The sequence below is a fragment of the Carica papaya genome, chromosome 7 (assembly GCF_054855325.1).
Source record: "Carica papaya isolate Zhongbai chromosome 7, ASM5485532v1, whole genome shotgun sequence".
Classification (NCBI taxonomy): Eukaryota; Viridiplantae; Streptophyta; class Magnoliopsida; order Brassicales; family Caricaceae; genus Carica; species Carica papaya.
This window is the reverse complement of record NC_142315.1, coordinates 4,827,533-4,853,447: the sequence shown is the minus strand read 5'-3', so window position 1 is coordinate 4,853,447 and position 25,915 is coordinate 4,827,533. Positions and strand designations below refer to the sequence as shown.

Sequence of the window (25,915 nt, the reverse complement as noted above, 5' to 3'; positions counted from 1 at the left end):
TCGCATACTTTGACATATCTTAGTTTTTCTAGGATGCATGATAAACTTTGAGATATAAGCCTCTATCATGATATCCATTTTTAACTCACTGTCACCTGGAACATACCTTGTCCTGAAATCTAAACAACCTATCGGTAGAGACTCAAAATTCTGAATTAACTCCCTGTTTTGCATCTTTCTTGAAGGCTGCTAGGGTGGATCGGCGGACTGAGCTTCTTTTATTCTCTGGATCAACTCAGGTTGAACAGTCAGGTGAGCCAAACAGGTGACTCTCTTCAGGTCCTGAAGTCGGACCTGTTGTACAGCCCTTATTATCCTACATTTTGAAACCATCAAGTGAGCTAATATACCTGCATTTTTTCTGCTGAGTGCATCGGCTACCACAGTGCCCTTACCCGGGTGATATAAAATGTTGCAATCATAGTTTTTGAAGAGTTCTATCCATCTTCTCTTATGCATATTGATATCATTTTGAGTGAATATGTGTTTCAAGCTCTTATAATCGGTATAGATCTGAAAGGTCTCCCCATACAAGTAGTGGTGCCAAGTTTTCAAGGCGTAAATAATTGTGGCAAGTTTTAAGTCATGGTGGGGTAGTTTTTCTCATGACTCTTCAACTGCCTAGACCCATAAGCTATGATCTTCCCATACTGCATCAGAATATAACCCAACCCTAAGTAGGAGGCATCACTATAAACCGTATATCCACCCAACCCGCTCGGTAAGGCCAACACAGGTGTAGTAGTCAACCGTTTCTTTAGTTCTGAAAAATTCATTTCACAGTTCTCGTTCCACTCAAACTTGATGTTCTTTTTTGTGAGCCGAGTCAGAGGAGCAGTTAGGTTAGAAAACCCTTCCACAAACATGCAGTAATAACCTGCCATCCCTAGAAAGCTATGAATCTCCTTGAATGAGATCAATTTTTTCCAGTCGAGCACTGCCTCAACTTTTTTAAGGTTCACTGACACTCCATCCTTTGATATGATGTGCCCTAGGAATGTATTCTGCTCAAGGCAGAACCCACACTTACTCAACTTTACATACAACTTCTTCTCTTTGAGAACCTGTAAAACCTGAGTCAGATGATGCATGTGTTCCCCTCTACTTTTTGAATAGACTAAGATATCAACGATAAATACAATGATAAACTGATTTAGGAATTGTCTGAAAATCCTGTCCATCAAATCCATGAAGATAGCTGGTACGTGAGTTAGTCCAAATGGCATGACCAGGAACTCATAGTGTTTGTTCCTGGTTCGAAAAGTTGTTTTGAGAATGTCTTCTGCCTTAATCTTTACTTGATGGTAAACTGAACGCAGGTTTATCTTGGAGAAGTCCTAGGCATCTTGTAACTGATCAAAAAGGTCATCAATCCTGATAAGTGGGTACTTATTCTTGATCGTGACCATGTTCAGACCTCTGTAGTCGATACATAACCTCAAATCTCATCCCTCATTCCTTGCAAATAGGACTCCAGCACTCCAAGGAGAAACACGATGTCGGATGAACTCACTGTCCCTCGATTTTTTGATATATTTCTTCATCTCTTTCATTTCTACATGACTCATTCGGTAAGGGAAAACTGGGATAGGCTTCATGCCAGACTAAAGGTCTATGTTGAATTTAACTTCCCTTTCCATTGGTGGTCCGAGAAATTCATCAAGAAATATATTCGGAAAGTCTCGGACTACCAGGATATCTTGAATACAAATTTTTTTAAGTTGTTATATTATAGAGAAAACAACCAAGTTAAAGTGCTATGTACTAAGGAATTTGTTATGGAAGAATAATATTTGAAACTTTATTATTTTGTAATGACTCTTTATTAGGAGGCTTATATATAATTTTTCTCGTGGAAACAATCCACGGTGGCGTGATACGTCGCTAACTAGTTCATTTTTAAAAATACATCAGGTCCCCCATGTCAGTCTCTATCAAGTCCATCATGGTGAAACTGAGTCCCATAGAAGAGGGGCTGTATATTATTGGGAAGGAACCGGATGGCCCTGTAACGGTATTGGGTGATACGGTGGTGGCTCCGAATTGTATTGTGACGGTGTCAGATGGTACGATGGAGGAGTAAGGTTGCATCAAAGTGGCGTTAAATCCTCTTGTTGTAGGGGTGGCTCTTAGTGTTAAAGTGTTGGAGGGTTAGACAGTTCCCTCCTCACTTCCCTGGCCCACTGGGCAGAGATGAGTCTCTTTAAAATCTCGAAGAGCCAATCGACATCCTCTCGAAACGACCCATCTTGGGCTGCCCTATTCAGTAAGGGACCTCATCTCCTTGTGTCTTTGTACTTATTTTTTGACAAGAAATGGTTAGGTGATAGTTCATATTTGGTGTTTTGTAAGGATTTTGTATAAGGAATGGTTCTGAAGAACACGGCTCTGATACCAACTGTAACGGCCCGAAAACTCTGAAGGAGATAAATTATAAATTTAGTTCAGAAGCGAAATAAATAGTTAGAATTTACATTCCTTACACAATAATTCAGATTTTCCAATAGGGCTACGGGAATGATCATTTCAAAAGAAATAACGAAAAATCAAATAAATAAACGGAAAATAACTAACTGGGCATCCTACTCGCAACTCTCTTGTGGATCGGACTCTGGATCCTGATCATTCTGATCAGAAATGGTTAATGAAAGAATAAGCTACACTACCCGAGTAAGAATATCACACTACTCACCGACACAGAAATGAAGGTTGGTAAAAATCATAAAAACAATTAATGGAGTTCTTAATTTAAGTAAATTCATTTGTCATAAATAAAATCATTTACCGCATACTTACCATAACGAGATTTTCAAAAACAACCTATAGAGTCAATAACATAACACATCATAATTTCATATGAAATCAATCGGAACAACAACCTTCTTTTTTATCAGCCTACTGGTATCCATGGGGGTCTATAGGGATGTCCCCACTACGCGTGAACTGTTTTTTAACTTTTTAAATTAACGGATCATCCCCATACCCCGTCCGATATGAGCGTAAAAAGATACCATCCCTCAATATCCTGTCCGGTATTAGGGTGAAACGGACCGTCTCCATACCTCGTCCGGTATGAGTGCCAAATTACTAATCATCGATATCCCGTCTGGTACGAGGTAACATTCACGGTAAGGTTCCCTATGTACCCGATTCATCCACCATCTCTCAAGATATCCAGTAAGGTTGTCGTTCATCTATCTACTTAATTAAATAATTTTTCGTTTACCTTTAATTTCCAATTTTCAATTTAACCATAATTACATAAAACGAGCAATGTATGCATCAAGGAACACAATCGCATCATCATATCAATTCCAGCATATTATCATGCATTCAAAAAACTGTAAAATCAGGCAATCAGTTAAACAATTCAAACAACAATAAATAACCGATTCCGGCTACATTAGTAACTTGTAATTAATTATGAATATTTTTTAAGTTTCACAAAATACTATATTATTTAAAATTAAATTTCAATTCTATAACAGGGAATAAGGTGATGGATTCTTACTCAAATTGATGTCCAAAATGCTACCTTTTAACTGCGCCTACTGGCAATCCTTAGGTTCCCTGAATTTTCTTTTGGGGATTAAAACGCACTTCAAGTACCTAAAAATACCCCCAAAAATTCAAAATTAGTGTTAGGAATTCTTTTTGGCCAATTCCAGAATTTCAGCCCCTGTGCTCTGGCGATGGGACCGCCTCTCATGGCGGTGGTTTGCCTCGGGTCAGCTATTTTTGGCTATTTTTTGCCAAATTCGGCTAGTTTTGTACCAATTCCTGTGAGAAAACACGTTAAGGGACCTCAGTTGGTCGAAAAAAGTCAAAAACCCGAAGCTTACCGGCGTCGGGGTTCTCTGGTGCGGCGGCTCTGCCGGCTCACCTTCGCGGTTGGGTGTTTTGCTTCGATCAACCTATAGAAAAAGGAATGGTGATTACAATGGTGAAAAAATTACACGAAACGGGAATCAAAAAGGGCCTCATTGAAGGCGATTTTTTATTTTTCCCGCGGCAGCACCGTAGGGCTTTGCCCTCAGTTTTTGCCTCATCTGCAAATTTTTTTTTTCCGATTTGGCCATGGAGGTGTTCTGAATTTCGAGCAAATGGAAATTTTTTTACCTCTTTTAGCAGTCGGGGGCGGCTCCGGTACGGCGGTAGGCGGCGGTCGACTCCCTTTCCGGCGACTGGCTTTCTTCTCTGGCAGAAGGGTCTGACAACTAGGGTTCGGGTTTGGTGTGAAGAAGAGTATTTATATCCATCTCCTTTTAATTTGAGCCATTCATTGCGTTTGATTTGAACCATCCGATCGCATTTAAATATGAAGTGAATCTGCACCATTCATTGCGATTTGATCTAGGTCGTCCGATCACGTTTAAATAGAGAGTGAATGTGGGTCGTTCATCGCGTTTAATTGTGACTGTCCATGCACGCAGGAACAAATCTGGATCATCTTATCGCGGGCACGTAGATCGCCAGCGTGGAATCCTGCGTGGCACCGTGTCAGCGTGTTTTATCATACAGCACGCTCCGGTTCGTCAGAGCTGCTTATTGGGCATCCTATGTGGCACAATTTTATCAAATTATATTTTGACCCCCAGTTTCTAATTTTTTTAAAAAAAACACTTCGAATACTCAAATTTTCACTCATTTTTTTCAAAATTATTTTCAATTTCATCCTCCACCTATTTTTCTTCATTTTTACATTAAATAAAAATTAAAAAATTATATTTATACATTAATTTTAATTACATTAAAATTAATTAAGGGTATTACATTAGACCTGATAGAAATAGACACAGAGGAATTTGATGTAATTTTGGAGATGAACTGTTTAGCAGCGTATTACGCCACCGTAGATTGTTTTCATAAGAAGCTTGTATTCAATCTTTTTAATAAAGAGTCATTTACAAATTAATAAAATTTTTAGATATTATTCCCTCATGACAATTGTATTGTTTATAGTACGCTTTAACTCTATTGTTCCTTTCTACATTAGGCAAATCTAAGAAAGAAATTTGCATTCAAGATATCCATGTGGTTCGAGAATTTATGGATGTATTTCTTGATGAACTACCCGAACTACCAGTGAATAGAGAAGTTAAATTTACCATAAATCTTCAGCCCGGCACCCACCTTATCTCAGTTGTCCTTTACCGTATGAATTGTGTAAAGATGAAAGAACTGAGGATACAGATAAAAAAATTACAGAATAGTGGGTTCATCCGACATAGTGTATCTCTTTGGGGTGCTGGAGTTACATTTGCAAGGAAATGTGTAGCGCCCGGGAAATTGAAGAAGAAAAAAAAAAAAGGCCATGTCAGCAGACCCAGTCAGCAGTCCCGACCTACCGGGACCTGCCACGTGGCAAGACCACGTCGATCCGGGACGGGCCACGTTGGCGATCCGCGTATGCGCGATCGGACGGCCCAGATTCAATAAAAAACGGACGGCCCAGATTAAATCAAAATGGACGGTTGAGATCAAAAGGCAAAAGGGTATAAATAGAACCTCCACACCAGACCACAAAACCCTAGCCGCCTGCCCTCGCCGGAGAAGACGAACCAGAAGCCGGCCGCCACCACCTGCCGCCGCACCGGAGAGATTTCCGACCGCCGATCGCGGTAAATTTCATACCCCCGATTCGTTTTTCCACGCTGATTTTTCTTGTGGCCAAATGGAGCCAAAATCCTAGCCAAACGGCCGGAAAACATGGCCGAAACCCAGCGGCGCCGCCGCGCCCCTCCTTAGTTTTTGCCTCCGATGAGGCCCTTCCCGGCCTCCGTTTAATGCAATTTTTATATCACCGTGATCACCATTCTTTTCTCTACAGGTTGATCGGAGCCGAATTACCAAAACACGAACTTCACCGGAGAGCACCGCCGCCGGTAAGCTTCGATTTTTCGTAATTTTTTGGCCCCCCGAGGGCCCTAGGGTTGTTTAATCGCAAGGATCAATGTAAGTGTGGCTGAATTTGGCAGGAAACGGCCAAAAACGGCCAAATCAAGGCGAATCGCCGCCGTGCCGGAGTTGCAATATTGGCCAAAAAGGGGCCCTGAGCCTAATTTGAGATTTTTTGGAACACGTGCAGGTACCGTTAGTGTGTTTCAGTCCCCCGAAAAAAATTCAGGGAAAATTAGGGACGGCCTGTAGGCGCACTGTGAATCGTATTCGGATCCCGAAAATAAGTAAGGACCCCTCACCCTATTTCCTATCACAGTATTAAAGTTCAAAATGATAAAACGGTATTTCTTGAATTAACGAATGTGTGAAATTGCTTAAGGTTGCTAATGGAGCCCGAGTCTAGTGTGATTGATGATTTACTGTTATTTGGCCTGTTTTACAGCTTTAAATGCAGTATGAGGTTTGATGTGTTTATTTTATAGTTTCGTGTGCATATATTACGTTTTTATTGGTTATGGGTTGAATGACTGAAAAACTGATACCGTATGTTGTCTGTTTGGCATGAATTACGATTTGCTTGTTTAAAATGTGAATTGATAATGCTTACTGAGGAAGACGAAAATGAAAGATTGTGTAGACTGATAATTGTATGATGGGGTCAGCCTGACTAGATATCCTGGGAGATGGTGGACGGACCGGGTCCGTAGGGAACCCTACCGGAATTGTGGTCTCACATGCCGGACGGGGTATGGAGATCTTATGTGTTTTGGCGCCCATACCGGACGGGGTATGGGGACGACCCGTTTCACCCTCATACCGAACGGGGTATTGAGGTTTATAGTTTTGGGCGCCCATACCGGACGGGGTATGGGGACGGCCCGTTTCACCCTCATACCGGACGGGGTATTGAGGTTTATGGTTTTGGCGCCCATACTGGACGGGGTATGGGGACGACCCGTTTCACCCTCATACCGGACGGGGTATTGAGGTTTATGGTTTTGGCGCCCATACCGGACGGGGTATGGGGACGGCCCTGGAAACTGATTATGAATGTTAAAGGTTAACGGGTAGCGGGACCCCTATGGACCCCCATGGATACTAGTAGGCTGGTAAATGAGAAAAGGATATGTTGTATAATGATTGAATTACAAAAGTCGTGATAAGTGCTATGTTTTACAGCTTATATTATTCCATGATTGTGATAATGTTATTTTTTTTTCTTATATGGTTTCATGAATTCCACCGAGGTAAGTGGATGGTAAAGGTTTTATCATAAATAAAAGGATTTGTTGTAAATCATGCTCCATTGGTCTTTTGTGTTTTTTCTACCCACATTTACCTCCGTGACGGTGAGATATCGTGATGTTCTTACTGGGCTAGTGTAGCTCACTCCTTATTTAACCATTTCAGATCAGGAAGACATGGTTCCCGAGCCCGTTCCGCAGGAGGACGACGAATGGGATGCCTAGAGACTCTGTAGTCATACTTATAGTTTTATTTTCGAGTTTCTCTTTTAGTTAGTTTAATCTTTTATATTTTAAGTACGTTTTTGGGTTTTTGTGTAAGGGATGTTAACTGAAATTTTGATCTCACTTCCGCATTTTATGTGTTTAAATACTCATTTCATTTTCACATTTTTGGGGTCGTTACAAATTATTTTTTCTTTCAGTTAAAATTAACAAATTAACTTGTCAATTGTGGATAAAAATATATAATATTTTAAAAAATAAAGACTTTTTGGTTAAATTTTAAAAATTCGAAGGATTTTTATAAATTTAACATAAATTAATAAGTTTAATATTTTATTTGAAAAAAATAAAAAAAATAATCAATAATCATCCATGTTCCTCTTTTTTTTGGTCTTATAAGGGCAGTTTCGTCATTGCGCATGTCTTCTTTAAAACCCTAGAACTCCCTTTGTATATTTACTTCAATTCCGCCATCGCCCGCCCCGCAGTCGCCGCTCCATCTCACTTCTTCTGATTTCTTCTTCGTAGTCCTGCACCGGGGGGAAACTGCAATGGTCTGTCCTCTCTCTTTGTTTCCTTTAAGATTTTGTTTAAGCAGCAAATGTATATATTTGATAAGCGTATGTTTAGGTATCACTGATCCCTTTTATTGTCATTGTTATTGATATCAGGCGTCAGAGAAGAAGCTTTCAAACCCGATGAGGGAGATAAAGGTGCAGAAGCTTGTACTCAATATCTCCGTCGGTGAGAGCGGGGATCGTCTCACTCGTGCGGCAAAGGTCTGTTTCTTTCTGGAGAAAATGAAACAGAAATTAAAATTTGGTAGTTACGTGCAAAAACCTCCTTTCTCATTCATCGTTTATTCTTCAACTGATAGGTCTTGGAACAACTAAGTGGCCAAACTCCAGTTTTCTCCAAGGGTATGCTACTAAGAACAAGATTGATCCATTTCTCCTTTTACTTATCTGATTTGTGTTTTGGGCTTCTTCTTTTATTCTGTTATATTTATTTGATACTTATTGAATATTGGTGCCTGTAGCGAGGTACACTGTTAGGTCTTTTGGGATCAGGCGTAATGAGAAGATTGCTTGCTACGTGACGGTGAGGGGAGAGAAAGCGATGCAGCTTTTGGAGAGTGGTTTGAAGGTGAAGGAGTACGAGTTGTTAAGAAGGAACTTTAGTGACACTGGCTGCTTCGGGTTTGGTATTCAGGAGCACATTGATCTGGGTATCAAGTGAGTTAGTTTTCTAAAAAAAATTTTTATAGTTATTTTAGCAGTATTTTGGTTGTTTCTGTTTTCGTTGTGATCATGTAGTAAAGTATATTCAATTTTCTTTGAACCTTTCATTATTTGAACTGCCCTTTAGTTTTAGATGGGGCGTTCTGTGATTACTGATTTGTGAATTGTCGTGTTGATCATAACGCACTTGTGCATTTGTCTTCAATGGTGTATGCTTAAAAGAAGTTCTTTTATTCAATAGTTGAAGAGAATGGATAGAAGAAAGGTTTAAGACTGGAAACTATTTCATAAGTGAATTTGAGGATTTGAAGAGCTTTCCTTGTTCGAAGCACTTGGGCTGTTTAAGGAGGTTAAGAGAGCAAAATGTGTTAGGGACCCTAGTGGGTGTTATGATTGCTTTCCAAGTTGAATTAAAGTCTCTGGCCATTATACTCTTTAGTTTTTATTAATAAGAAATGCTTTTAAAATCAACAAGTTAAATGGATTAAACAATTAGGAATTAATTTAATTGCCATTGTGCTCAAACTGCTTGCATAACCTTGTGTAATAATTCTAGTTATTCATCATGATTTGAGCAGTGAGACCTTGAAGTTTGGGTTGTAGTTGATGCTAGGAGAGCCTAGAGGACTTTTTTTATGAAAAACTTTTTTATTGAAGTTCTGGTAATGTATCTATATCTTTGTTACAGGCATGGGTTCAAGTTCCCCACCTGCAGCTATATAATGCTAAAAATTAAGTTCACAAAACATATCTGATTATTGTAGTGTGTCTTCTCTTCTGACGTGCTTCCAATTTCACTTGGTTTTAACATATGTATTGAGTTAAAAGAACCTTTTCTTTTCCTGGTTTTTTTGGCTTCTAGATTATGGACTAGTAATAAATCACGTTATATTCCGAGCTTGGACCATTAGTAATGAGACATATTGTAAAACTAAGTATTTGGGTTTCATTTTTCTTTTATAGGTATGACCCTTCAACTGGTATCTATGGTATGGATTTCTATGTGGTGCTGGAACGCCCAGGATACCGTGTAGGTCGCCGCCGCCGTTGCAAGTCTCGTGTTGGAATTCAGCACAGAGTTACCAAGGAAGATGCAATGAAGTGGTTCCAGGTCAAGTATGAAGGTGTCATCCTAAACAAGTCCCAAACAATTGCTGGCTCTTAGAGAGTTGTTTTTCTTACCTTTTTTGTTACTAGTTTGTTGTCTCTTTGCCTTTCGGATGGTTTCTACTACTGGGTTGTTACAATTTCCTTGAAGAGATTTCCCGATGAGTTGCTAGAATCTGAAGCGCTGTTTATGATTTCTGTTATATGATAAAAGATTTATCTCTTGATTAGCATATGCGAGTAGAATTAGTGCTTGTGAGGAAAAGTAGAGTTACTATTATATGATGAAGATTCATCTCTACCATATAATGGGCGTGTGAGGTTTTTGCCTGTGTCACTCTTCAATGGGCTGCTTCGGTAATCAAGTTCAATTGGTCACATGATATATATTAGCACTGTTGGCAGTAGCAGAAGACATGAGAGCAGTTGGACTACTACAAGATATGGAAGTAACCTTCACAAAATCATAATAAAAAAATAAGGAACAACCATCTATATAGAATTTTTTAAAAAAATAAGACACAAATATAGAGTATCTAGAAAAATCTTAACCACTTCAACACTTCTCCTTAAGATTTTTCTTGAATACTCCTAGTGGAACTCTGAGAGTTTTGAAACGTGTTCCTTTGATCTGCAGTAAGCTACCTGAACTCATATTCCCATTTAACTTGAAGTTTGATTCTTTCTTTATCCATCAAACTGAAAGTCATGAACAGCTTATCACAATCATCATCTTCTTGTTCATCAGTGAAATTGACTTATTGTTGTGGTTGAGTTTGGGCTACATTCTTCTTTATTCTGCAATTTTTCACACTAAACTTCGTGCAACGCCCGCGTTGAATGGAATTCTTCTCTTTATGCCTACAATCATTTTCTTGATGATTATCCCTTTGACAGAAGTTGCACATTGAAAAGTTTCCATTTTTACCAGCATCAATTGAACTGCCAATAATCTTCCCTTTCCCAACTCTTTCAGCTCTTTGTTTCTTCCAGTCTTTCAGGTGGATTCTATTTCTGCCTTATTGAATGGCTTCCTCTAATACAGCTTCATCCTTCATGATGGTCCTTTGTTCTTGTGTCTGCAGTTTGCTAATAAGTTCAGCAACGGAGAGGCCTTTTAGATCATACGATTCTTCTATTGCCAATCTTTTGATCATTACACTCTTATCCAACGATCTTATTTTATTCACAAATTCCAGGAACTTTGAGGAGTACTCCACGTTTTCATCATCCTTCATCCTTAAACAGTTCAAACTCTTTTTTAAGGGGTCAAGAGTTTGACGGCCTTTACTCTCTCACTGTCTTCAAATTCAGCCTTCAACTTGTCCCATGTCTCCTTGGGTGTTTCACACTTCTTGATTTTGGTGAAAATAACATCTGATAAGGTTGAACATATGCAAATTAGTGCTTTAAGTTTTCTTGCAAAATCCTCTTCATGTTTCTTCATCTGAGCCCAACGTCAGAATGGCTGTGATTTCTAGTGGTTCTATATCATTCTGTCCTACATCCCACAAACTCTAAATTCCAAAATATATCTTCATTTTAATAGTCTAGATGCAATAATTTTCCCTACTAAAAACAGGAGGACCAGTTCCCATAGAGCTGGTAGACGCCATCCTTCTTGTTCTTGTGGTGTTTGATTACTCACCTTACGAGCACTTCAACGTTAATTTCCTTTAACTTACAAGTCCCTCAAGAAGAGAGTTCCGATACCATTTGATGGATTTTCAAACACTGAAAAGACAAAAGATAAAAAAAAGAGAGAAATAAGAAGAAGATAATGAAGAAACTCTTACAAAGAATGCGTTATGTCATAATTGAACATACGTTTCCATTTGGCAAAATATATACATATCATAACTGTTGACAGCAGTACAAAACGTGGGAGTAGCTGAACTACGATAGTATCTGAAATAACCTTTACAAAATCATAATCCCAAAAAGGACAATCATTCATATAGAAAATGAAAAAAATGTAAGACAGAAACAGAGTGTCTAGAAAAATCTCAACTTTCAACAATTTTAAACCTATTTTCAAGCGTTTAACAAGTCACCTACCTACCTTTGATGTTGGTTTTTTTGAACAATAATCGATATTTAACCACAATATTCTTGAAAGAGAGACTACTAAAACAATGTTAACTGAATACATGAACACTATAGATTCGTGTGAGTACACACAAACTAACATGCTGAATTCCTGGGCGAATGGATCTGCAATAAGAAAGAAGACTTATGATAGGCGTATAGAAGATCAGGTTACTGTATCCATCTTATGATGTATATGAATCTTGGTTTGATGTATTATATTGTTTGTCCATGCTTTCAAATATTATAAAAAGTTAAAGAAATTTTGATTAAAAAATTTCCATGACATGAAATCTTGTGTCGATTTTTAAAAGGATATGCTGGCAACTAGGTGAGGTTCATGGGGCAAATGCTGATAGAACAAGAGACTAGAGTCGTAAGCATATGCAATTAGCCAATGCACAAAAGAAAATCCTACAATGCAGAAAGTTGGGTACTCAGTTCTTTTACTGCACTAGCATCCATGATTTAGAGCCATTCTTAGTGGTTAAACAGAGCAACAAAAGGTGCTTCAGTGGGATAGAGCAGAAAAAGAATTGTAGAGCCATGTTTAATCGAAGTAGAAAAGCCACTAAAATTCTGCTGACTATGAGCTCAGAAGCTTCACAAGCTCACTCTTCTTCAATCTGGAGTAACCTTTGATTCCTCTAGACTTGGCTATTTGTTTTAACTCAGGAAGCTTCAATTTCTCAATTGCAGCTGCATCCTCTTTAGGTTCTTTCTTCATCTCAAGAATCTTTCCTCTTGGGACTGATGGAGATGGAATCGGAGACCTCTTTACAAAGTTAGATGGCGGTCGAAACAATCTGAAATCAACAGCTGTTTCCTTGTTCAGTATCTTCTGCTCCTTAGCAACTGCTCTTCTCCATTTCAATTTATTCTCCCTTGCCTTCTCTGTCATTGTGTCTGCAAAGCTAAAAAAAATATCAAGCAAAGCTCTAAAAATTTATAAGGAGAAAAAAGGAACGGCCAAGAAGGAGATAGAAGAGCCCAGCAGTTTTCTTTTGGTCCTGAATGAGATATAAGAGCATAGTTGAAAGCTAATAACTTAGTCTATCCGAAGTTGTAAATATGGAATGCTTAGCAATTATAATTGGACAGCAAACTACATTACCAGGTATTCCCTTCCTGAACTGATGAAGAAGATCCAAAACTGAATCAGCTGAGGGCTTTTTCTCGGATGGCTTTGGATTTATTTCCTTACTGCTTGTTGGCTCTTTCTTCGAAATTGAAGACTGTATACGATTGAACAGAGCAATTATCTCCTCTTGGTTGGATGAACTGGTTATTTTATTCTCGGATGGTTTCTTATTCTGACCCTCATTTTTTCTTTCTGAGGCAGGATTTTTTTGTGAAGGGTTGCCTCTTCTGTTTCCATCAGATCTTCTGCTAGAAACAGTAAACTGAAATGAAGCAGCCTTGCGAGAGGGAAGAGTAGAACACCCATCTGCAATCTCTGTCAAATTGAATAAGCTGCATCAAAAAATGATTCTTCAGTCTCTAGTTTGCACAGTTTCATGTCTGCCAACAATATATTCATATCCTGATGTTTAAGAGTACACTTACCATGTGATGAGAAGGCCTGTCATGAGGATTAATACAGAAAGAAAAATAATAAACAAAATATAGACATGAAATAAAAGCTATACTTTCTTAGTTAATAAGTTTATTCAGGTTTCTCATCATCACAACTGGTGCAACTGCATCTCCTACTGCCTCAGTCACAGAGAGCTCTTGAGAGAGGAAATCATTCTGTGCAATCATTTCCTTTTGCCTCTCATCGACAGGAACAAAATCCTTCTGGTAAGTCTTTAAAAAGATTATGAACTATCGATGGAATTTTTGGAAGTCCCAAATTACCTCCTGGCCCAGTGCTAATTTCTTATGTTCCCGTTGTTAGAACTCGAGTAACAGATCTGTCTACGAGTTAACCAACTCCCTATCTCTAGCGTTCTAAATTAATGAAAAAGTAAAACATTAAGCCAAGAGGAGCTCTAATATCAATTCCATCAATATATCCGATTAAACTAGAGTTTAAGTAGAAACCAACTTAGAAACTAGAGCTGACTTCTCTTTTTCTTTAGGTTAAGCTGCTTCTGCCTCTGATTTATGCTTTCCCTGGGTCCCATGTTGGTAGCCCGAAACAATAAACAGGTCTGCAGTGGTGGTTGTAAAAAAGTTATTTGCCATGGATTATATAACTAGCTAGTATGTTATTGTCATCTGCAAGAACATTCCTACCAATAGTTCCAGAAACCAAGGTGCAATTGAATGAGTTGGATTCAAAGTCAAGTCCCACATTATCAGCAAAACACAAAATCCACTTAAACTAGCATCATTCAACAACATATTTTAAATATTACGCAGGACAAAGCAATAAAGCCATGAAACAGAATGTGCGAGAAAATTTTCCAGTTTGAAGGAGTTGAAACTTGGTTTTGTAACAGAACCATTGAAAGACCATTAGATCTATACTTACAGAATGAGGTAACCCGCTCTCTTCTCTAAGTTTAAGTCAGGTTTAGTTGGATGCCTAATCTTTAACCATCCAATTACAATAATATATATATATATATATATGAAAAGAAAGCCTATTTGGTTCAGTTCTTAATTTATTATTTTTAACATTTAATTACCAAAAAAATCTTATCGATATACACAACTAGATCATAGTTAATAATGTTTGATTAGCAATTAAACCAAACCCTTTTGCATCTTAGTATCCCTGGACTATAGATATGATACTAAGCAGAATCAAACCAGATCATAAACGAAAACGAATCTCATCATACAAAAAACTAGAACCTCAAAGTATAGGAGGATTCAGTTATATCCATCCCCACTAACTGCAATTCTCGTTAAGCAGTAAGCATAAACAAATTTGACCAGAAAACTGTATTACCTCTGAGAAGGAAAGTGGGTTCTCCCCATCGTAACTTGGGCTGCTTGTTGAAAGAGAAACAAGGAGGAAAATGAAGGAGAGCACCCATAATTTAATTTTCGCAGGAAAATTTTGGGATTCTGACAAACCAAACGGATATTGATTAGATTCACAAGATTCCTACCATCGCCTATGTAAGATGGTGTAAACCGTGTTCTATTTTCACACGCGCACAATATTAAAGCGAGAACACTAGAAATGGGTGTCCCACGTCTTTCGTCAGCGCGTGCACCCACGTGCTAAAAGCCGCATCAGTTCAGCCGTGAAAAATCTAATATGGCCATTTTTAGTTTATCTGTTTCAAAGTTTCCCGCTTTTTCCAGGAGTTAAACAGGACGAATCATGATGATTTCCATGCCAAATGCTCAATATAGCCTCTGTTTCTTTGCTTCTAACCGTAACCAAAACCACATAGAGAGATTTTTGAAATTTTAACTGAGTTTATCTGCGATAAACCATTCTCAAGATCCATTCTTGTTTGGTTAATCTTTACCATATCCACCTCACTGAAAACTGTTGGTCATAGAATCGTAGATTACGATTGCAGGCCCAAATCTGCAAGTTCTGTGAAGTGGGTAATCTTGGGAACGTTATGGAGTTTCTTTACCCGTCTGAAAAATTCGAAATTGGTTGGGCAACTGGCCGCTAGTAATTCATTGGAAGACGCAGAAAGAAGTTCATCCATTCATTTGTGCTAATTTGGTTGTAATGGATAGAGCTTTATTAGGAACAAAACTTGTGTTTATGTAGGTGAATTGTGGAGATTTAAGAGAAGCGAGGTGAGTTTTTAAATAGAACCATGAAGGTAAAAGTACTTCTTTGGAATCTCGCGATAAACGAGTACATAGAGGTAGAGTGTGTATGATGGACACTTAACCCAGTTATCTTACCTTCTCTCGTATCTTTAAGTATTTGGCAGCTGTACAGAAGTATAAATACAGGAGAACAGGAACACGGATGCTTCTCAAAATCGGGTTCTGGCGGCTACAATTGGGTGGTAAATTCTCTGACTGCTTTGCACTCCAAGGACGGAAAGATACGAGTGCAGATAAGTTATTTGATAAATGGACTGAGCGAGGTGGATCTTGAAGCAAAACCTGTTTGTGGGCATGAATGTTGTTTTTGTGCTATGATTATCATTTTCTTTGTGGGTTATGATAATTGTGTTATGACTCATGGTTTTACAGTAAAAGCTTGTCTTTGGCAGCGAGAGAAGTGTTGTGTGTCATGGAGTTGGATGATCAGAGGATATGCTCCAGAATGCGTAGCTGATGATGGATGCTGTCAGATCATTCCATGAAATTGCGAGGGAAGGATATCAATTGATGTCATCAGTCCATTGTTAATAACACCCTTTTGTTTTGCCTTGGCTACTGGTACAAATGTGCACGGTCTTGTGTTATGACCATGACCAAGTCGTCTCTTTGGTGGTTTTGACTCAGAGAAGTTGGTGGCACGAATATATAAAATAGTAATGCTGCCGAGGTACGTAAGGTTTCATATCGAATTGAAGGACATTCTAGTCCAAATGTCATGACCTTTTTTTTTTTTTTTTTTTTTACAGTTTGGTTTGCATTGTCATATATTAAAAAAACATCTTTCATAATTTTTAGTGCAGAGTGAGTTAGACAGGATATTTTGAATTCAATCTGCAACTTGAGCGTATTATCTTTGCTTTGTGGCCCCGTCTCATCCCCCCCCCCAATAGGTGCCTTTATTTGAAATTTGAGTTTTTAGTCAAGTTTCTAAAGATGGGTAGTTGGGAGTGGTTGTATACCTAAATCCTACTTAACCTGCTGTATAAATACATACATAAAAAAAAATATATATTAATTTATATATAGATATTAGTTTTTTATAATACATATATTTTTCTACTCGGATTGGGAAATTAAAATTGTATATTTTTGAATATCTAAATAAAAATAAATTGTGTGCAAAATTAAATAAAACTTACATCATATTCTACCTGAAATCAGTCACAAAACTTACTCCACAACATAGCATTAAAAACTTTAAATGGAAAAAAACAGAAGGGGCCAAAACAAATCAAACTGACTTAAAAGCTAGGGTTTATAAAATGAATAAATAAGAGTGTTAAAAAAGGAAATAATATTACATACTTGTACAGACTCATATATATATATATATATATATATATATCCGTGACTACAACTAATAAAAATGGAAATCCACCGGCAAGAAAATTAAAAGAATAAAAATGACACAGCCAATCAGCCATTCACTATTTTTCTCTCCTTCTTTTTGTTTAGATTTCCCTCTGCCACTATTCTCTTCACCATCATAATTCAAATTCATAATCCATAATCAATTTCGTGTGATGATTTTATAATAATAAATCAAATTAAATAAAACCCTAATCTACCAATAATCTAAAACCCTAATCACCTGAAACTCCAGAAACTTTACTATTTCTTCCAGTTTCAATTTCACCCACACCATTTTGACAGAAGAACCAGGAAAACGATGAGAAACACAATAGACGAAAGCCCAATTGCCACCCCAAGAACTACCTTATTTGGTCCGTGGTGATGTTCTTCTTTCCTGCTTGATGAATCGTCTTCAGAATCATCATAATCTGACGCATCACTCTCGCTGTCGTCTCCTGACTCCTTCGCCGGCGGCGGCGACAGTGGGAAACCGTGTTTATCGCACGGAGCAATTCCTAATTTCAGTTTCGATGATAAAACCGAGTGGTTATAACACAAATTTCCATTTCCTCCGACTTTGAACACAGCCAGTCGCCTTATGAAACTGGCATTGAAGGGCAGAACCCCATGGAACTCGTTGTTCTCCAGATTCAAGTGCTTTAAGCTCCTCACCTCCGTGAAAAACTTGGGTACCGTTCCGTTGAATTGATTCCCGCTCAGATCGACATGAACCAAGCCGGGAATGGCCGATATAGAATCTGGAACCGATCCAGAGAAGGAATTGGAGGCGAGAGAGAGGTTTGTTAGCGAGATCAAGTCGCCGAACTGGGAAGGTATCTCGCCGGAGAGCGCATTGTGCGAGAGATTCAAAAATTGAAGGTCGTCGAGCACAGTAAGCGAAGTAGGTATTCTTCCTCTGAGCTTGTTGTCGGACAAATCGATGTGAGTGAGATTGAGATGGAGGTGTTTGGGTATGAATCCTGAGAGGGAAGCATGGGAGATGGTGAGAGAAGTGAGCTTGTGCATGTTCCCAAGGATGACAAAGAGGCCGGAGGTGTTGACGGGAACGTAGGAGACGGTGAGGTCGGTGAGGTTAACGAAGCGGGAGAGGAAGACGCCGGAGAGATGGCGGAAAGAGCGGACGGCGGAGAAGGAGAGGAGAGAGAGAGAGAGGTCAGAAGGAAAGCGGGGAGGAGGGAGTAGAGGACAGGAGAGGAAGTGGAGGGATTGGAGAGAAGCGAGAGATTTGAGAGCTGTGAAGGAAAGAGAGAGATCAGATGAGCAGTTGGAGAGGGAAAGGGAGAGAAGATGGCGGAATGGAGAGGAGGAGTCGCAGAGGAGGGAGGAGGTGGAAGTGTTGGTATGTGTGCAGGGATCCTTGGAGGTTGGAATGTCGAGTGATTGGAGAGCTCTCAGCTGTTTGGGGTCCAGCGTCGTGTTGCTCCCAGTGGCAGTCGAGAGGAAGAAGAAGATAAAGAGGAGTAATGGCGGTACTTTCATGGTTGAACTGAACTGGACACAGAGCAGACGAAGAAGAAGAGGAAGAGAGGGGTAGATTTTTAGAGAGCATGTGACCCTTTAATTCCAGCTTTTGGATCTGGAATTTACATGTAATTACAAAAACCATTACCCTTTTTTATTTTCCTTTTCTTTTTCCCAAGAAAATCTCGTAATCCATGTATATACATATATATATGTATATATATTAACTAAAGGTAGCTCAGCAGCACCGTCTCTCCTGCAAAAATGTTGAAAGCGATAAAAAGAATATAAATTTTAAATCACTATAATGACAGTAAAAAACATGGTTTTATCATAGCTATGAAATGAAAAATAATGAGTGGAATAAAAATGTAAAAAAGCAAAGCGGTAGGCATGTGTTCTTCCTCTTCTTCTTCTTCTTCTTCTTCTTCTTCTTCTTATTAATTAAGAAATCTTCGTTGATTAATGTCCAAACAGTCAGAATTAATTAAGTCAAAAATATAAACAAAATTATGTTTCAATATCAAAGTTATTATTATTATTACGGTAAGAAAATGAAGTGTACATCACAAGAGTATAATCATGTTATGGCTGAAACAAAAAGGAAATGATTTGTGCCTCATCTTTTTTTTTCTTTTCTGAAATTTTTGGTAATCATTATTTGATGCCACAGATCTGATCTGATCACTCTTTTGCTTTTCCATTACAACACCCAATTTTAACACCCAAGTTATGCCATCTTCCACCATCTCATCCTCATCCTCATCCTCATCCTTTTTAAAACTTTTTTTTTTTTTAATTTTCCTCCTCTGCTAAAAACCTCCTGGTACCCCCAAAAATTTAATAGAATGGTTAATAATTCCAATAATATATACTTACATTTAAGGTAAAAGTATTTATCTTCGTACGGCAAAACATTTAGTATCATGTACTCATGTATGAGAAGGTTTTGCCAAAAGAAAGAAAAACTCATGGAAGAATGTCTCATAAGATTTTTCTTTTCATGGGTGAAAACATACAATAATTTTAAAAGATGACAAACATTGTTTTTGTCTTTAAATTCTTCACCAAGACAAGAGTTTCCTTTCTCAAGTTGATAATTTAAGAAGCCTAGGAGTTTGCTCTTTAACTTGGTTTCTATATTTTTATGGATATGTATTATTACATTAATTACCCTGTGCTATGCTTAAGTTTAAATACAATTGAAATAAAGTTTGATTGGATTAAATTAAGGTTTTAATTAATTAGTAATTAAGAAACACCTATAGCACTAGCTACCACAGTTTGAATGAGGGTAAGAGACCAAGTTTAGGACCACCCAAGAGGGGAAATGATTTGGGTTGTTAAAAGTTTTAAACTTTTAAGCAAATTTCTTATTAGGAGTTATCTTATATGTGCTATAATGAAGTCTATTATATGTATAAAATATTTGAATGATAATGAAGTCTATTTTTATTAATTAAGTTTAAAAATTAATATAATTATACGAACGAGTGAATTTAATTATTTTTTAAAAAAAAGAAAAAAAACTTAATGAATTAATCTATTTTAGCATGTAAGAGAGCACAATAAACTTTGTGTCATTACTCTTTAATAGAAATATTACAATTGCACTGCAAAACCGGAAAAAGAAAATGGAGGAAATCCAATAACATTCATGTCTTTCTCTCTTTTTCTGCCTTTGAAATATAAAAACTTTCCTTATCTATCTTTACAAAACATAGTAATCATGTCCAAAAGGATAATGATGATCAAAACTTTAATTAACACTATGAATTATATACATACGTATATATATATATATATCCAAAAGTGTTGATATTGCAGAAGCACAAACGTATGTGGGTTGAATGGAATAGTAATTGGCAATATAAGTAGCTAGCAGTCAATAGAAATGCAGGTCTGAGCTATGGTTGAGCTGTCTGGATTGTTGACGAAGGGATTGATCTTGACCCAGACAAGTGAGAAAACAGATGCCAAGAGCACTGACCATAACACAACAATGGTGGGAGTTCTGTTTTGGCGACCCATCAGTCCTTTGAGGAATGGGTAAAGATGAAAAATGACCCAGAAGGAGAAGAACACTTTGCCAAAAAGCGGTCCCCAAGCTTCGTATCCTTTGTTTAATGCGTCTGAGAATCCGGCAACCACGCCTACAAGGTTGACAATGAGAAGGGTTGTTGGGGGAATCAGAAGTGTTGTCCATTTGACAATGTAGAGTTCGCCAAACTCAGCGTCATCTGCTGCTTTTGCTGTGACAGTGAAGTTGGTGTCCAGACCAGCTAACATTTTCAGGAAGCCTTGGAAGACTGCAAAGAGGTGGGCTGAAACGCCTCCAATCACCCAGAATTGCTCGTTACGCCACAAGTCCTCGATGCTCACACCACTCCACCGCAACTCCATGACACTGGTAACGATGATGGAGATGAAGAGTCCCAGAAAGAGGACACTGGCTAAATTTGAGAGCTGGACAAAGTAGTAAGTTGAGTTAAAAGAAAAAAGTTTATTTCACTTTGTTCAAGTAAAGGAGTTTGATGAGAAAATTTACCGTTGGTATGATGAATTTTCCAGTTAGAAGGCAAATTGCTGGTAATGAGCAATAAGCAATAAGAGGGAGGGAAGTGAAAGGATATACAATGGTGTTTATATATGCCATTCTCTGAAGCCACTTGAGGCGGCCTCCTCCAAATCCATACCAAAGGGGACAATGTCTGCTCAGAAAAATTTCTACTGACCCAAGAGCCCACCGGAGAACCTGGTGGAGACGATCAGAAAGGTTGATTGGTGCAGACCCTTTGAATGCAGGCCTCAAAGGCATGCAGTAAATTGACCTCCATCCTCTGCAGTGCATCTTGAAACCTGTTAAGATGTCTTCCGTCACCGACCCGTATATCCAACCAATCTAACAAAAAACAACCCAGAAATCTGAGTAAAATCTCATAAAAGTTGAAAATTAGAGGAAGAACATCAAAGTTGTAAGCCACCTCTTTTCCCCATTCTGTCTTCTCCTCGTACCCACAGCTAATGACATGAATTGCTTCCTTGATAAGCATTGATGGGTTGGCAGACTCAGCTACTCCTCCATTCTCCATCAAGGTAGATTCAATGAAGACTGAAGACAAGCCAAAGGTTTTCTCAAAACTCATCTGGGATATCAGCATTGACCTTTCGTACTCATCATAGTCTGCATCATCAAAGCCAAGACATACCTTAAGAAATATGAAACATAAACTTCTATTCGCCCAAATGTTTTACTTACTGTCAATCTCCCTGAGGTTAAAGATGGCAGCATCAAGTTCTTCTCTTTTTGCATCACGGTATGCCTCTGAGGCATCTTTATTTGTCTTCTTGGAGGGGCAGCAGCAACACCACGAACAACATGATGAAGACTTGGGTAATCTGGGCATAGAGGGAGGTCCATAGCCATATAGTGCCTGTCTATTGAAAACAGTACCTGTCCCCACATAAACAGGTCCCTGAATGCCATCAAGCCCTTTCATGTTGATCTGAGTACATAATTTAAAGCTTTCCCGTTAGATGCCTTGTGCAGCAATGGAATGACATCATGACTATGAAATTATCTTACATCAAAGAAAACTGTGTTACGGTTGGCATAACGATCACTTCTATCTATTCCGTCAAATCTCTGAGGAAACTGAACATAACACACGTCTTGACCAACTAGTGGATCCATCAGGAAGCACATTGCCTCCCTCACAGCCTTGCTGTTGTTAACATAGTGATCACAATCAAGATTAAGGATGAAGGGAGCATTGGTAAGAATTGCAGACACCCTCACCTGTAGAAAACCAGTCATTCTAAGTGTTCTAGACTTAAGTCTTCATGAACCAAATAGTCTGTTCATTCATATACATACCAAAGCGTTTTCAGCACCAGCCTTTTTGTGGTGTTGGTAGCCTGGTCTCTTCTCTCTGGACACATAAACTAATCGTGAAAGTTCATTTCCTTCAATATCATGAGCTCCACTACTTCCGAGGAATACCTGGAAGAGACAACTTATGTTATAAATCAAATTCTGGACAAGGGAAATTTCTGCAAGTACATAAATTAAATTCTCCCAAAGCTTAAGCTAGTAGAAGTGACTTGTTATATATTATCAAAACTAATTTAATGAAAGAAAAAAATTCACTGAAATTTAGAATTCAAAAGCATTAATTCTAAAAATCACTGGATGATTTAACTTGAATCATGCCAGGGTGGTCACGAGTGTTATTTCCTGGCCAAGGTGTTCCATCCTGCATAGTCCATCCTTCTTCAGGTGTCTTTTGAGCCTTTGCTACCAAAGCATTTATTCGAATTTTAAACTCCTCATAGTCTCTCTGCAACCAATGAAAATGTATCTATCATATGACTGATACTAAATATTACAGACTTATCGAATCAAGTATAAGAAACTCAAGTGATTACTTTCATTGCCCTGCGTTCCTTCACAAAAGAAGGTTGAACTTTATCCTTCAAGTAATCAATCTTCTGCGAGAAGTAAAATTCTGGAGCTCGAGGTTCAATGGAGAACTTTTTGCAGAATGGCACCCATTTCCTGGCAAAATCAGCTGTCTCTGCGAGAGATTCAAATGTAAGCATTGAAGCACCATCATCAGATACATAACAGGAGACTTTCTCTACAGGGTAGTCCAGAGCAAGGATGGAAAGCACAGTGTTTGCAGTGATCAATGGCGGTTCTTTCAATGGATCAACTGTACTCACGAAGAAGTCCACAGCAGCAAGCTGAGAGGGTTCGCCTTCTCTTTCATACCTGGAATGGGACATGAAGCCATTTCAGATACTTAAATATCAGTTTTTGCATTTTTTCTTTCTTAAAAAATGTACATTTTATCACATTGGTAGCTCGTAAGTTTAATAGGAGAAAGATTTGTACCTTGCAGATAGCCTGTCTATGAATGTTTCCCTATTTATTGGAGTCCATTTAGGGAACTGATCCAACACCCATGAAAAAGCAAACCAGATCTCACATATGACAGAGGTGAGCCACAGACCATAAGCACTATTAACAGGATTCGTTACTCGGTAGTGAAAGAAAAAACCAAGAATGATCAATCTCATAATGATCACAAATCTATATGGTGTAAGCCTGTTCCGTGGGAGTGGAACCACAGTCGAAAGCGGTTCTGCTAGCTCTACAGACCTGCAAAACCAATTACGTTTCTTTCAGTGACACCAAAGCAATTTAGATTCAGACATAAATAGAATAAATTCAAACCCGCATGAATTTTGCAAATGCAAAGAAAACATTTTGAGACACTTATTGAAGCACCACCTTGGGTGCTACAAAAGGTAGGAACCCTCTGATTGAGGCCCTTACAAGTCATTTAGGCACTAAATGTTCTGACCCAAAAAGTTCCATTAGTACTCAGGCAATCCCATATTAGTACATTAAAATTTAAGTAAATGCGAAAATAACTGATCTCTTTTAACGTATTAAAAAAATTTATTTACTATTTAAAATTTTCTTAAGATCTACACAAATTAGATTCTAGACCACTACGCCTTCCATGTGTAACTTTTATTTACTATTTGAAAGGTCAGTGAAAAAGCTTACGGCATCTCTTCTATATGCTGTTCAGGTGGAACCTGGGCCTCTTGTTCAACCTTAGCCTCAGCCTTTTTCTTCTTGCTCTTCTTGTCCTTCCAACTTTCCACTCTATTCTTCCAGATTGGATTCCCGGATTCATCATTTAATTCTTCATGAAAATTTGAAACAAAATGGTTAGTGATGGTTCTAGTTAATTTAAGATAGCTACTAAGACGCATATAAAGAAAGCCACTCACCACTATCCACGGTGGACACACTGCTGATATGTCTGGCATGAATTCCGGCATCCTGAAGAAACCATGATCAAGTTAGAGAAGCTTTAATGTCATCAGGTTTCAAGCAATGTAGGAAATTACTGATATCAATTAATTACTTATGATAAGTTTTTTTCTTTTCCTTAGCAGTGAATATGTCAATTTATTATTTGTATTATATCTCTTCACACTCCTTTAAGGCACAAATAGAATTATACATGACCACTAGAGTACTTCACATGCCAGAATATTAGGTTTACATAATATGAGCTTAATTTATGTTTATATTGCATCTTAACACTCCACTGATAGGTAAGTAACTGGAGCACTTAACAGATTAGAGTACTAAATTTGCATAAACTAAAGCTACAATATCATATTAAATAAAAAACTTCAACTAGAAGGAAATAACTCATTTTACACTGCATTTTGATTATATTTTCTGGGGGCTTAGAAATCAGAAATAATATTGTATGGGAAGAGAATTGCAGGATAATAAGCATACCTGGGGAGTAGAGAGATGGGCAGAGACTGTTGGTTGGTTTCCGGATGCCTTTGGCTCAAATTGATCCAACAAGTCGTCTGAAAGTCCACAAGCATGCAATCAATAGAAGGGCAAGGCATGAAGAAGAAGATTAAGAGGCACTAAGAAAAGAAGCTGCAGAGATGGGAAAATAAAAATACCATGAAAGGGAGAAGCACAGCGCAGGCAAGCGTTACGGCCATTGTTAATTTGGTAATCAAGGCAAGATTTGCAAATAGGGAAATTACATTGATGGCAAGCCACAAAGAGGTCACCATTGGGATTGAACCCAACTTGATCACCACAGGTGTTGCAGATGGGAATCCCAGATTGCATCATTTTGGGTGATGGACTTGCTCACTGCATCTGATCAAGTGTGAGGTTGATGGGTTTATATGATCAAAACCAGAGCTTTAATTGGGAGAGAGGTTGAGTATGGTAAGGTTGGAGGGTGAGGAGTTGGTGTCATCTTTTGTTGTGTGCAGATTCAAAAAGGATGAAGAGGAAGAAAGATGAGATTATTTTTTTTTTTGGGAAGAAAAACATTTGAAATTTTGCGGGAAGTGCAAGGAAAGTTTCGGTTGGAGAAGATACATCTTTAACTAACAAATACCAACAAAGAAAAAGAACTTTTATGTGTCTGCAAGAATTGTTGAATGTGTAGGATACAAGTTACGTATATGTATACATATATTTATATTTGTTGGAGATAGAAGCTAACATCAACTGAGGCCACACTATAAATTCTCTTCTTAAGAAAATCAAACATTTCTTTTTCTAAGAGTGGTAAGAACAATCATATATTTTCGTTGAGCTCTGAGGGTTTTTTCTTTTTTTTAAATAAAATGCTTATTTGTATGCGTTACAAAAATAAGTATGAACAAAATTTATTGATTTGCTGACTTCTTATATCGACACAAACATTTGAAGTATGTCAAATAGAAACAAAATTCAAAATGAATTTTAGAAAACAATGCATTTCTTCCATATATAGTCTTAACAAGAAAATTTCACAAATCTGCAAATGAACTCATATTTTAAGTAAATTTTAAAAAAAATATTAATAAAATTAGTGCAGTTACAATTATATACACATAACTATATATTTTTCATTTATCAAAATTTTAAATAAAAATTTGATTAATTAATAGAAACACATCTTAATG

General features: G+C 37.9%; 4 protein-coding genes across 5 annotated transcripts; 1 reads left to right on the top strand and 3 right to left on the bottom strand.

Annotated features, from left to right (window-relative positions):
- The first annotated feature begins 7,780 nt into the window (after positions 1 to 7,780).
- Positions 7,781 to 9,951, top strand: LOC110821911 (large ribosomal subunit protein uL5). The gene is made up of 5 exons (XM_022051878.2): positions 7,781 to 7,924; positions 8,042 to 8,149; positions 8,248 to 8,290; positions 8,410 to 8,605; positions 9,575 to 9,951. The coding sequence occupies exons 1-5, from the start codon at positions 7,922 to 7,924 to the stop codon at positions 9,774 to 9,776; spliced, it is 552 nt and encodes a 183-aa protein (XP_021907570.1). The 5' UTR covers positions 7,781 to 7,921; the 3' UTR covers positions 9,777 to 9,951.
- Positions 9,952 to 12,175: 2,224 nt separating this feature from the next.
- Positions 12,176 to 16,176, bottom strand: LOC110821910 (Rho termination factor). Of its 2 annotated transcripts, none has more exons than XM_088208254.1 (3): positions 14,709 to 16,176; positions 12,921 to 13,262; positions 12,176 to 12,712 (listed from the first exon to the last, which is right to left on the bottom strand). In XM_088208254.1, the coding sequence occupies exons 1-3, from the start codon at positions 14,794 to 14,796 to the stop codon at positions 12,393 to 12,395; spliced, it is 750 nt and encodes a 249-aa protein (XP_088064380.1). In that variant the 5' UTR covers positions 14,797 to 16,176; the 3' UTR covers positions 12,176 to 12,392. The 2 variants fall into 2 exon arrangements, with proteins under 2 accessions (XP_088064380.1, XP_021907569.1); XM_022051877.2 differs by having other exon boundaries at positions 12,921 to 13,279; positions 14,709 to 16,174.
- A 626-nt stretch (positions 16,177 to 16,802) lies between these two features.
- Positions 16,803 to 18,642, bottom strand: RLP51 (receptor like protein 51). Its single transcript, XM_022051889.2, has one exon. The coding sequence runs from the start codon at positions 18,416 to 18,418 to the stop codon at positions 17,198 to 17,200; it is 1,221 nt and encodes a 406-aa protein (XP_021907581.1). The 5' UTR covers positions 18,419 to 18,642; the 3' UTR covers positions 16,803 to 17,197.
- Positions 18,643 to 20,121: 1,479 nt separating this feature from the next.
- Positions 20,122 to 25,233, bottom strand: IRX1 (cellulose synthase family protein). The gene is made up of 13 exons (XM_022051888.2): positions 24,911 to 25,233; positions 24,732 to 24,808; positions 24,209 to 24,260; positions 23,979 to 24,120; positions 23,298 to 23,564; positions 22,829 to 23,174; positions 22,603 to 22,740; positions 22,278 to 22,403; positions 21,987 to 22,199; positions 21,660 to 21,906; positions 21,385 to 21,584; positions 20,949 to 21,302; positions 20,122 to 20,866 (listed from the first exon to the last, which is right to left on the bottom strand). Exons 1-13 carry the CDS (start codon positions 25,086 to 25,088, stop codon positions 20,279 to 20,281), a joined length of 2,928 nt encoding a protein of 975 aa, XP_021907580.1. The 5' UTR covers positions 25,089 to 25,233; the 3' UTR covers positions 20,122 to 20,278.
- Positions 25,234 to 25,915: the final 682 nt, after the last annotated feature.

Coding starts and splice junctions, on each gene's coding strand:
- LOC110821911 (XM_022051878.2), top strand. Junction 8,291..8,409: donor AACTCCAGTTTTCTCCAAGG/GTATGCTACTAA, acceptor TGGTGCCTGTAG/CGAGGTACACTGTTAGGTCT. Junction 8,606..9,574: donor CACATTGATCTGGGTATCAA/GTGAGTTAGTTT, acceptor TTTCTTTTATAG/GTATGACCCTTCAACTGGTA.
- LOC110821910 (XM_088208254.1), bottom strand. CDS start 14,796: ATGGGTGCTCTCCTTCATTTTCCTCCTTGTTTCTCTTTCAACAAGCAG. Junction 13,263..14,708: donor ACCCACTTTCCTTCTCAGAG/GTAATACAGTTT, acceptor TCAATTTGACAG/AGATTGCAGATGGGTGTTCT. Junction 12,713..12,920: donor GTTCAGGAAGGGAATACCTG/GTAATGTAGTTT, acceptor TTAGCTTTGCAG/ACACAATGACAGAGAAGGCA.
- RLP51 (XM_022051889.2), bottom strand. CDS start 18,418: ATGAAAGTACCGCCATTACTCCTCTTTATCTTCTTCTTCCTCTCGACT.
- IRX1 (XM_022051888.2), bottom strand. CDS start 25,088: ATGATGCAATCTGGGATTCCCATCTGCAACACCTGTGGTGATCAAGTT. Junction 24,121..24,208: donor TGTGTCCACCGTGGATAGTG/GTGAGTGGCTTT, acceptor ATTTTCATGAAG/AATTAAATGATGAATCCGGG. Junction 22,200..22,277: donor CTGGTGCTGAAAACGCTTTG/GTATGTATATGA, acceptor GGTTTTCTACAG/GTGAGGGTGTCTGCAATTCT.